The 12,958-nt window shown below is 39.9% G+C and overlaps 1 protein-coding gene across 1 annotated transcript in view; it reads right to left on the bottom strand.

The window, feature by feature from the left end:
• The window catches only part of LOC123768335 (uncharacterized), a 33,068-nt gene extending 20,389 nt beyond the window's left edge, over positions 1-12,679 (bottom strand). Inside the window, exon 1 of the mRNA XM_069306883.1 lies at positions 12,531-12,679. Coding sequence (XP_069162984.1) covers positions 12,531-12,538 — 8 coding nt within the window. The 5' untranslated portion in view covers positions 12,539-12,679. The remainder of the gene's footprint in view (positions 1-12,530) is intronic.
• Between the last annotated feature and the right edge of the window lie 279 nt (positions 12,680-12,958).

Below are 12,958 nucleotides of genomic sequence, written 5' to 3'. Positions count from 1 at the left end.
TGTGGTCATAAGGTTTTCTCATCGTGAAATGCTATTATCAGTAACCAGGTATTGGATGACACTACCATTCAGTTTACATCTCAGTAACTGTTTACTGAACATTGTTATCCATCCATGCAACCTCATTTTTTTAGTTTTAAGTTTCTACATCGTAAAAAATAAATATTACTATCACCAGCCATGTAACGGTAGCTCAACCATTCAGTTTACAGCTCAGTAACTGTTTACTGAACATAGACATTCCTCCATGCGAGCTCATTTTTTAGTTTAAAGTTTCTCCATCGTAAAAAATAAAATATTACTATCACAAACCATGTATTGGGTGGGTCAACCATCCAGTTTACATCTCAGTAACAGTTTACTGAACATAGATATCCCTCCATGTGACCTCATTTTTAGTTTAAAGTTTCTCCATCCTAAATCAAAAATAAAATATTACTATCACAAACTTTGTATTGACCAGCTCTGGCATTCAGTTTACAACTCAGTAAGTGTTTACTGAATGCAAAATCGCTACATGTGTGGTCATTTAGTTTAAAGTTTCTCAATCTTAAAATATTACTATCAACATCAACCATGCATTGGCCGGCTTAGTCTTTCAGTTTACATCTCAGTAAGTGTTTACTGAATGCAAAATCGCTACATGTGTGGTCATTTAGTTTAAAGTTTCTCAATCTTTAAATATTACTATCATCATCAACCATGCATTGCCTGGCTAGTCTTTCAGTTTACATCTCAGTGAGTGTTAACTGAATATGGAAATTATCACGTGTTAGCATTTAGTTTAGTTTCAAGTTTCAATTAAATACTAACACCATCCCCGTATTGGGCTGTCGGGCATTCAGTTACACACTCGGAGAGTGTTTACTGAACGTCGAAATCATTTCCTGTAGGCCCGTTTTTTACTTAAACCCGTCTCCACTCCAAACCAGTCAGGACCGGCGGTCCTGACTTGGACCGGAGGTCCGGTTTGGAGTGGAGACGGGTTTAAGTAAAAAACGGGCCTACAGGAAATGATTTCGACGTTCAGTAAACACTCTCCGAGTGTGTAACTGAATGCCCGACAGCCCAATACGGGGATGGTGTTAGTATTTAATTGAAACTTGAAACTAAACTAAATGCTAACACGTGATAATTTCCATATTCAGTTAACACTCACTGAGATGTAAACTGAAAGACTAGCCAGGCAATGCATGGTTGATGATGATAGTAATATTTAAAGATTGAGAAACTTTAAACTAAATGACCACACATGTAGCGATTTTGCATTCAGTAAACACTTACTGAGATGTAAACTGAAAGACTAAGCCGGCCAATGCATGGTTGATGTTGATAGTAATATTTTAAGATTGAGAAACTTTAAACTAAATGACCACACATGTAGCGATTTTGCATTCAGTAAACACTTACTAAGTTGTAAACTGAATGCCAGAGCTGGTCAATACAAAGTTTGTGATAGTAATATTTTATTTTTGATTTAGGATGGAGAAACTTTAAACTAAAAATGAGGTCACATGGAGGGATATCTATGTTCAGTAAACTGTTACTGAGATGTAAACTGGATGGTTGACCCACCCAATACATGGTTTGTGATAGTAATATTTTATTTTTTACGATGGAGAAACTTTAAACTAAAAAATGAGCTCGCATGGAGGAATGTCTATGTTCAGTAAACAGTTACTGAGCTGTAAACTGAATGGTTGAGCTACCGTTACATGGCTGGTGATAGTAATATTTATTTTTTACGATGTAGAAACTTAAAACTAAAAAAATGAGGTTGCATGGATGGATAACAATGTTCAGTAAACAGTTACTGAGATGTAAACTGAATGGTAGTGTCATCCAATACCTGGTTACTGATAATAGCATTTCACGATGAGAAAACCTTATGACCACACATGTAGCGATTTTGCATTCAGTAAACACTTACTGAGATGTAAACTGAATGCCGGAGCAGGCCAATACAAGGTTTGTGATAGTAATATGTTATTTTTATTTACGATGGAGAAAGTTTAAACTAAAAATGAGGTCACATGGAGGGATATCTATGTTCAGTAAACTGTTACTGAGATGTAAACTGGATGGTCCACCCACCCAATACCTGGCTACTGATAATAGCATTTCACGATGGAAAACCTTATCCTAAACTAAAAATGAGCTCACATGAAAAGATTTTCACTTACTGAGATGTTAACTGAATGGTTGAGCTATCCGATACATGGCTGGTGATAGTAATATTTTATTTTTACGACGTAGAAACTTAAAACTAAAAAATGAGGTTGCATGGATGGATAACAATGTTCAGTAAACAGTTACTGAGATGTAAACTGAATGGTAGTGTCATCCAATACCTTGTTACTGATAATAGCATTTCACGATGGAAAAACCTTATCCTAAACTAAAAATGAGCTCACATGAAAAGATTTTCACTTACTGAGATGTTAACTGAATGTCTGAGCTATCCAATAGCAGTATTAATTCAAGATGTAGAACTTAAAACTAAACTAAAATGAGTGCACATGAAGTGATTCTCACGTTCATTAAACACATACTACGTTGATGACTGAATGACAGAGACATCCAATACGTGGTTGATGATATCCGTATTAATGACATTGATAATAAGAGGTCTTGAACTAGATGCAGGCTGTGGGGGCACCAAAGCTGCGATATTGAAAAGAACTGAACTGAATTTGAAAATTGATTAATATATGTAATGTGAGGCCGATCTACTGGAAAACAGTAAGCAAACTTTATTTGAAAAAGAATATGAGAAGACTGTAAAGCTGTGGGGCAAGAAAATGATAAAAATAAGAAGAGATGGTCTTCATAAACATAACATAAGATATCCATGACCGTAATTAATACAGTGTGAACTCTCTTAAACTATGCACACCATGAAATCTCGTCACTAAGCATAACTTGTCACTCTGCGAAACAAATTATTGACTATAGTGCGACAGTGAGAATAAAAATGACCACTTATGTTTTGGAGTGCTATTCTAGTCAAGAAATACTGTAATGGATGATTATTGACTAAAGGGAATTTCGCAGACTGCTGGTGTTTGATGTGTTGAACTGTTTAAAGGAAGCATATTTGCTAGAAAAAATTCCTGTGAAATAACGCTTGTTATATGTTTTGACTACCTAGCTAATAGCATATTGCATGGCTAATAATGAAATGAAATGTCACATTTTTGTCTGACTCACTTAGCACGAGTGAAGAGATAACATTGAAAAAACTGGCAAAGGTTGAAAAACTCTGTGAAATCATATCTGTTATGATAAGTTTTGACTAGCTGCACGCTATGTTTGCCTTCTCTCTCTAATCTACACACGCGATATGAAATGTGAATTTGTTGACTGAAAGGAGTTTGATGATACGAATAGTAATTGCCGACATTGAGCTTAATCTCAAAAACATAGTTTCTGCAAAAAAAAAAAATAACATTAAATTAGATGCGAGCTGCGATTTGAAAACAGAAGATGAGTGATGTGTGGCTTATTGTGTGGACTCTGGAGATATGATCTCCACATATAAGTTTCTCAAGAAAAACGGTAATATTTTTCTTGTGTGTTTGGATGTAATGGCTAAACACGGATGTCATTTTCAATAATGTTATTTGCTCATCCGACAAAGATGATTTTCCCCGTTACGTTACATTGTGTTACAGAGGGCTAAAACTGGTAGACCGTAATATTCTTATGGAAGGAGATGTAATGGAGATGGACTAAGTCCTACTTTATTTAAAAATGTCATTTTGGGCTGTAAAAGTTGATTGCGTTACGTTACATTGTGTTAGAGGGCTAAAACTGGTAGAGGTCAATATTATATGGTAAGAGATGTGCTAAGTCATACTTTCATTTAAAAAATTACATTTTGGACTGCAAAAAGTTGATTTGCGATACGTTACGGTGTGTTACATTGTGTTACAGAGGGCTAAAAAGGGTAGTCAACAATTAATTATATGGTAGAGATGTAATGGAGATGGGCTAACCCTCACTTTCCGTTTCAAAATGACATTTTGGACTGCAAAAAGTTGATTTGCGTTACGTTACGTTGCGTTACATTGTGTTACAGAGGGCTAAAAGGGGTAGACGCCAATATTTTATATGGTGAGAGATGTAATGAATAAGGACTAAGTCATACTTTCATTTAAAAACGATATTTGGTCTGTAGAAAGTTATGTTACATTGTGTTATAGAGGGTTAAAACTGGTATACCGTAATATTCATATGCTATGAGATGTAATGGAGATATAGTGTTTGGCAAAATGGAGTTCACATTTTAATAATGATATTCGGACAACAGCCAGAAAGTTGATCTCCACGTTACTTAATGATGATATAATGCGATGCAATCATGTGCTAATATTTTATTTGTGTTAGAATGTAAGGGCTATAGGAGTTTGTCTAGACTTGCATACATTTTCAAATGCTATTTATGTAGGCAGTAGAAAGACTGGTTTCCCATTACGCTACATTGACTGTGTTACAAGAACTGAAAAACAGACTTAACCCAGAGCTATTTCACTATCGACTCACCGGTCTTATTCTCGTCGATTGGTGTTTTACATTGGATGATGTAGGTCTTAAGAGAGACAGCCTTGAACTCGGGGATAATGAACAAGTCAATTTAATAATAGTATCAAGACTGTGTTTTTCCATATTATCGTATATACGCTTACTTGCTTGGAATTTGTATGTGTGGAACAAAAAAAATATTTTGTGTTTGGATGTACAGTAATGGCTAAACATGGTTTTACATTTCATTATTCAGACATCGACGGAAAGTTGCTCGTTACTCTTAAAATGTTATTTGGGCAAAGAACGAAGTTAGTATATTGTCCACGTTACATTAATGATATTTGAGCAAAGAATGCTGACATCATGTTGGTCGTGTTACCTTACAAGGTTCTAAGGGTGTGAGCGATGGGTCTCGAAAATTGCCATTAGTCTAAGTGAAATGGAGAAAGATACGTGAACAGCGGCAGCAGGAGAAAGGAAATGATGTTACTTTCCCCAACTATTAAATGATCTGGAGAGAGAGAGAGAGAGCGAGAGAGCGAGAGAGAGAGAGAGAGAGTCCACTGAGTGCTATGTATATCCCACGCAGTTGTGTTTACATCAAATTAAGATTTGTTATAATAATAATAAGATTGAAGACCATCTTATGACTGGATATTCTTAAAAAAAAAAATGCTATTTGAGCAAAGAATGTTGTTACTAAGGCTTAGCACAGAACACTTGGTCTGGGAAGGGGGCAGTGATGGTTTGGCCATGGAGGGGGTAGTAGGGGTAAGGGTTTGGTGGGGTGGACGGGGAGAGGGTAAGGACCATCCCTTTACATTGGCTATCTCACTATGCCTCAATCCGCCGCGAAGGTGAGACCTTGACAAGATAGCTCCACACAACAGTAATGGCTGTAGGATGCAGAGGTGATGGAGATTGAGTAAACATGCATACATTTCAATGATCACAGTTAACATGAACAATTTGTAGGTAGAGATCGCGTCTTCGTGACGATATGGAATGTTTCTCTCTTTTAGTAAACGCTAGCCTACTGACTTTGACTGAGTTTACTAAATGAAGAGCCGTGTGGTGGACTTAGAGAGGGTGAGAGAGAGAGAGAGAGGGTGAAAGAGAGAGAGAGAGAGAGAGAGAGAGAGAGAGAGAGAGAGAGAGAGAGAGAGAGAGAGAGAGAGAGAGAGAGAGAGAGAGAGAGAGAGAGAGACAGAGACAGAGAGAGACAGAGACAGTGAGAGAGAGATAGAGAGAGACAGAGACAGAGACAGGGACAGAGACAGAGACAGAGACAGAGACAGAGAGAGATAGAGAGAGAGATAGAGAGAGAGACAGAGACAGAGAGATAGAGAGTCGCGAACCGTAGCGAAACGCACTGGTAATGGTTGCCCGGTATGGGAGCGGGTGGGGATGAGGGGTGGGAGTGATTGATTGATGGCTGACAGGTGTAGGTCTGTCGTAAGTATCTCGCACCTCCTTACCGGAATCCACAGTGTATGGGGAGTCGTCGTGGGACGAACATCAACACTCTGAAGACAAATGACCCAAGGGAATGGCCAACTTCTGCAGGAGAGTGCTCTCTCACCCCTCAACACTTGCGACTTCCTGTAGGGGAGCTAATGGTTTGTCTAACCTCATAATGACCCAGAGCACTCTCTCCAGACGAAGGGGAAGCTCCATCCAACCCACACCCAAAACAACATAACAGACTGTGTTGCCTTCTCCTCACATCTACACACTAACTCACGATTAAGGCTACGCAAAAACACACATACATATTCTTTTACTCATTTCTTACTCTTCCTTCTATTTTCTTACTCTATCACTTACTATACCACGTACTCTCACACTACTCCCATCTTTCCTGACTAGACACGCGCGCGCGGGGTGGGGGGCCGCACCTGCTCGCCCGCCACTCAAGTCCGCCACGCGCCAAACTTCCGGGAAATCCCCCAAAAACCCTATGTGACTAGACACCCGCGCTGCGACGACGACCTCGCGTGCCACCTGGCACCCAACAACATGACCTCCCCTCTTTCCTGACCACATACCCAAACACCGGATGCTCACACGCGTCCGAAACGCGCCAAAAATTCCCCGAAAATCCCCCAAAAACCTGTGCGACTACACACCTGCGCACCAGCTGTCGGATGGCACTCCAGGGAGTGCCACCTGACAGCTGGTGCGCACGGTCGTAGTCGCACTTTACACTACTATGATATGCGTGCCATGGTTTTTTTTGGGGAGACTACTGCTGTCACGTCCGTGAGAGCCAGTAGTAGTCTCTTGCCTACTAATGTGTCCCATTCGTTGATTGAGACTCTTCAGTGTTGTGGTTTTAGGGATGCGGCTGTGGTTCAGGGGGGTGCATTGGAGTTAATTTTCTATCTCGTGGTTAGTTTTCTCGTCTAAATAGGTTTTACGTTCATTAATGGGAGGGGTTGGACGGTACCCATTGCTTTCTTGGACCATTGTATGGTAGTGGTGGAGGTTGGGGTTCGGATCCAAGTGCGTGTTGGTCAGGGTTGGTGGATATCTAACTGTAGTTTGCTGCAGTGTCCTGATGTTCGTGACTGATTGCGGGAGAGGTGGGCTGTGTTGGTCGCCCGTAAACGTTGGTTTCCTTATCTTTTTGACTGGTGTAAGGGCGAGTGTACGAAGTTGTTCATTGCCTTAGTAAAGAGGAAGGTATGGGTTACTGCAGGTTCTACAGGCGAGGTTGATTCATTTGTATGAGTTGGTAAATCGGAGGTTTGATAGGTTCATGGATATTTTATTGTGTAAAGATCTGATTCGCGGGTTGCAGAAGTTTGCTGAGGGGAGGGTGCATATGCAGGCTGGGGTTGGGAAGATGTTGTTTGGCGAGCATCTTTCGCGGTTTTTGCTGCGGAAGGAGAAGGTGGATCACGAGTCTGTTGTAATGTCTGGGCTACATGTGCTGGATGGGTCGGTGTTGTCTAACATGAATGGGATTCTGCTTTATGTTTGGCGGAAACTTGAGGGATTGTATCGGACAGTGGAGAGGGATCGGGATTTGGAGAATTTTTTTCTTCCGTATCGTTCCTCTGGGTTGTCGTCGGTAGATTGTCTCGGTCTAGTTCTGGAAGTTGGTCGTTCGGAAGTTTGGGATGTTGTGCGCTCTTTCCGCAAAGAGAAAGTTCCAGGGTCTGATGGCATCCCGGCGAAGTTTTATGTCTCTTTGGGAAATCATTGGTTCTGATTTAATGGAGGCAATCCGGGTTTGTATGGAGAGTATGTCGTTGGCTGCTACGCAGGATAGTGGTATTGTGCGGCTGCTTCCGAAACCTGCGGATTTGCACTTCCTTTCGAAATGGCGCCCAATAATGCTTCTATATCATGATTATTTATTTCTCTCCAAGTTGTTGGTTGGTAGGTTTCGTTTGGTGGTGGGGTCGAATTGTGTCTGGGGAACAATTTTGTGGGGTCATGGGAGGACATTGATTTGTTGTAATACCATTTTCAGGGATGTGCTCCTTTATATGTCGGAGTCTCCTCTCCCAGCAGTTATGATCAATCTGGACTGGTTGAAAGCTTTTGGTCGGGTTCCCATTAGCATTGTGTTGTGGGTCATGGAGCGGCTTGGGTTACCCATCCTCCCCCCCCCCCTGGTTTGTGGATTGGGTTTGCATGATGTATCAGGGGTGTGGCAGTTGGGTTAGTGTCAACGGGTTATTTTGCTATAGGATCGGCAGGGGTGCCCTCTGTCGATAATCCTATATGTTATTTTTCAGGAACCTTTAGATTTAGATTTAGATTTTTTATTCAGGTAAAGGTACATACATTGAAGATGAGTTACAAACATCATTTTGAAATTTAAAGATAGATCTAGTACATACAATACCTAAAGCCACTAGTACGCATAGCGTTTCGGGCAAGAAACGCTTATTCTTTCAAGCGTTAAAAGCTTGTAGTTCTAGTGTTTCTCGGAGGTTACCAAATGGGTTCGTCTTCAAGGTGTGTGGGATATGTGGATGGCAAGGTAGTCTTTGAGGCTACAGAAGGTTCGGCTGTTGGTGTTCAGGATGTGGTGCGCCGTTTTGAGTTAGTCACGGGAGCTGTCGTCAAACATGATAAATCATGAATCATGGGGATGGGTAGATGGGCTTCTAGGGTGTCTTGGAAGGGGTCCTGGTTTCCTGTTGTACAGTCTGTCTGTGTGTTGGGGATCACTTTTGTTCATGTATGAGCAGACGCTGGGGTTTATATGAGATGCTGTCTCACATGCAGAGGTGGGGAGGCAGTTTGGATGCTGTCTAAGCAGGTCTTAACCATATATCAGCAGGCAATAGCAGTAACTTGCAAGGTGTTGTCTCGTGTCTGGTATTTGGCTCATTGTTTCCTGTTGGACAAACTTCGTGCTCGTGCTCTGGAGTGTGGTCTTTTGGTATCTGTGGTATGGCCATTACCACCCAATTCGCCGATAATTTTTATATATGAGGGGTGGTGGAGGGTGGGGTTGGTATTCTCGATGTATATGTCAAGTCGTTAGCTTTGTTTTGGGGGTCGTTTCGTATAGGGTTCGGGTTTGGGGAGGGGGGGGGGGGTTCAAACTCCTTAGTTTTGTATTTTTGTTCTATGTGGATTAATTACTTGATAGGGATGGAGGTTTGTCGGGAAGTGGCTTTTGTTGCTCTTCCAGTGTACTCATGTGCGATTCTCCTTCTTTGGGCACTTTGTAGGTTTCTGGTTTTATGTCCTTCAGTTGTTGTGAGGTGTATAGGGCACTTCTGGGTCAGGTGAGTCACAGGGTAGAAAGGTTGTACCTATTGTTTGCCTGGGGGGGGGGATGTTTGGGTCACGTTGCACAGACCGTATATCGCCCTGAAGGGGGCATATTCATGTAAATTAAAAGTGGTTCAATTTGCTTATAAATTTATTTATGAAATGGTTATAGAAAGGGCTGCAACTGGTCCAAGTTTCACCATCACACCCTAAACAGAAAAGGAGAAAAAAAATACACAACGTATTATGCAACGAATGTTCAACATTCTCAAATAATCTCAGGGAACACATGTGTCAACTAAAATGTCTACTATGTGCTGTAAAAGCACAAACTCTTGTAATAATTGTAATATGTATGTGCAATATATTTATGTAAAAAAAAAATTGTTTCTTTTTTTTTCTCTTTTTTTTTGTCAATTTTTTTTTCGTTTGTTATCAAGGGATTTGCATGAAACTTGCACACCTTGCTCAATGGATGCCTATCTGCAAGGGTGCCAATTATGAACGAAATCTGTAGAAGTCAAGCTCAGCTACAGGTGGCCGAACTTGGATCTTTATTTTACTCAGGAAAGTAATTTACAACTTCAAAGTACTTCAGAGCTTTCATTTATTAATCAATTTACATGCAAATTACACCTTATATGTAGAGTTTGTGTTTCTACAGCATTTAGTAGACATTTTAGTCGAAAGTCTATTTGTTGATTTTATAAAAATTTATAAACATCATATATTGCATATTTTTGGAAGGGTAACTTTGAATAATTATATTATTGCACTAAACACTTTTTTGATAAAACTGATCACTACAATCCTTTATTATGTGCTAAATTTAATATCTGAGTGTTATAGAAATGATTTTAGTTGACACATGTGTTCCCTGAAACTATTTGAAAATGTTGAAAATTCGTTGCATAATACGTTGTGTATTTTTTTTCTCCTTTTCTGTTTAGGGTGTGATGGTGAAACTTGGACCAGTTGCAGCCCTTTCTATAACCATTTCATAAATAAATTTATAAGCAAATTGAACCACTTTTAATTTACATGAATATGCCCCCTGAAGCAGCGGGAATTGATATTTCATTTCTTGCATGAGACGTTGCCTTCTAATGCCAGGTTATTTATGTTGGGTCTTGCAGACTCTGACGGTTGCTTTCAATTTGGGGAGTGTGAGTTTCAACTTCATGTAGTTTAATTTTTTAAATGGGTGATGGGGCTTGTGACCTGGTTGAGGGATACCATTGTGGCCTTTTGTGATCCCAAGATGTGGGTGGATATGCTACGTTTCTGGTTCATGTAGTTTCCTAGGTGGAATAGAAAAATTCAGAATACATTAAGGGTGCTGGTTTTGGATTATGTCTTTTGCTTGTAAGTTGGTAAGCTGGAAAGGGTGTGGTGTGACCCAGATATTGTGTTTTTAAGGGGGTAGGCTGTGCTATACTATGTGGTGGTTGCAGCGAACGTTTCCGATTTTGTTTTGATAGTTGGTTTATGGAGGCGTATGTGGGGAGTGCCTGCTTGTTGTAGGTTGTTGGGTCTTTCTCAGGTGTGTGGCTTCTTTACTTTGTGTGCTTATTGGGGTTGGTGGGTGAGAGTGCGGTGGTGGATCCTGGTTCTGTGTCCTAGGTGTGCACCGGTTAGGGGTCTGTGGTGTGTCGGTGCCGTGTTTTTCTGTTTTTTGTATGGTGTTCGGTTGCGATTGGGTGTCTCTATGATTTTCCTTTTTTGTGTTCTCCATATTTATTGTTGTTGCGGTGAGTCAACCCCCCATTTCAACTTCCGTATGATGGTTCCCTTGGTACTGTTTGTGGGGCTGGGGGTTCTTGTGGTGGTAGGTTGTCTGTTATTTTGTTGTGTGCGAGTGCATTTGTCTTGTTGCATGGTGTTGTTGTGTGCTTGTGTTGTTCTTTGTGCTCTTATGTGTGTACGACTGGGGGGGGGGGGGTACCTTCCGGCTCCATGTATTATATGTATGATGTTGGGTTGTGTTTTGTGTTTTTTTGCTGTGTGTACAATGTTCTTTGGTCTTTTTGTTTTATATTGTCACTTTGGTTGTTTTACTCCGTAATGTTACTTTGTGTTATTTCCCATATTGTGTTATCTTCTTCAACTGTTCCTTTTGTATTTATTCCCTTTAAATTTCACTGCATTCACTATGTTAGGGTACTACTGTGTGTATTGTCAGAGTTAAAATGTGTATTCTATGTTGTGTGTTATGGTGTTCTTTTTTTAGTACACCTTACTTGTGTTGATGCACATGCATAATTGTCCTAGAGCTGTATTTTGTGATCATTGGGTATAGGTTTGTTGTCTTGGTGTACTTTTCTATAGTCTGTATATGTGAAAATGTTTTATGACAATAAAGACATAAATAAAATGGAAGAAAGTTGTCAGTAGCAGCAGGTGCGTCTTCTTGACTGCTGCCACCTGAACACCAGCAAGTCCCTGCCAATCTGTGTTTTTGCTCCAGAAACTCAAACAGGATTCCACCGAGTCAAATATTAGAGCAGACGACTGTTTTGCAGTCTGTCCATCTTCTCTTGTATAAATACTTTCATTACTTTCCTCGTGTATTGTTGGGCCTTAATACTTCACACATACGCATGTAGTCTAAGTCAGTAAAGGATCTATGAAAGTTAGTGAGAATTTTCTTAGTAGAGATAAAGGCGAGAATTATCTAAAAATTAGTTTTGTTGGAGGTTTCACCAGTCCGTGGGAAGTTGGCACGCGATAAATTGACAGGTATTTACTAACGACATTGCAAGTAGTTCTTCATTGGATGGATTCATCTTGTTTCGAGCTAGTTACTAAGATTTTTGAAAAGTAAACTGAGGACGAACCTCATTCCCCACCTTGCATGACTAAACTGAAGTCTTCTAAAAGGTGTTCATCATATGATCACCTTCTTAGCCAGGAGCGCTAACATAGTCGCTCGGCGCTGGACACCTTCCACAAAAATGGAGACCAAAACTATATTCAATAATCTAGAGCAACACACAAGCAAACTGTTCACAGCAAGAATAATTTTATCTGATCTGAATTGGAAAATTCTGCCACTGACGTCTAAAATTCTTGGGCCCATTTTATAAAGCCTCAATTCACAACCTACTTGGGTCCAAGATATTAATCACTATAACTCTTAGATACTTTTCTTCATATATTTTGATATGCTGAATAGTGCTCGTCCTAACATACAAACCATATTTATAAAACTTATTATATTGTATATTGTAATTAAAATTTTGAATGAAAATTTATATACTTACGATGCCATGGTTGATTATAGAATAGTGTTGTTAACACCAGTATGTTGTTAACTTCAGCTGAAGCTCCAGCAAACTATTCTTGAGCCTTGGAGTTCTTATTAGTCTTACAAATAATTAGTGTGTTCATTGCTCGAGGCAACTAAGGCAGCCATTTCCTGTTGATTATAGAAAGTTTGTGAGACATGTATAATGGATCAACATTGCAAATACTGTGACATGAGGTTGAGTTAAGACGACTATAATTTTCAGGAGTATGTGACAATGCAATTTAGTTCATTGTGAACCTAAGACAAACTAAATATTGGGAACATATCTCCAGTCTGCTACATCAGTATGAAATTGTAACGTCATTACAATAACGTCAGTCTGCTACACCATGCACAAGATGATAATCTTCAGATAAACCCTTCAAACATACCTCTAAATTT

This window comes from Procambarus clarkii, chromosome 59 (genome assembly GCF_040958095.1).
Source record: "Procambarus clarkii isolate CNS0578487 chromosome 59, FALCON_Pclarkii_2.0, whole genome shotgun sequence".
Lineage (NCBI taxonomy): Eukaryota > Metazoa > Arthropoda > Malacostraca > Decapoda > Cambaridae > Procambarus > Procambarus clarkii.
This window is presented reverse-complemented; position numbering and strand designations above follow the sequence as displayed.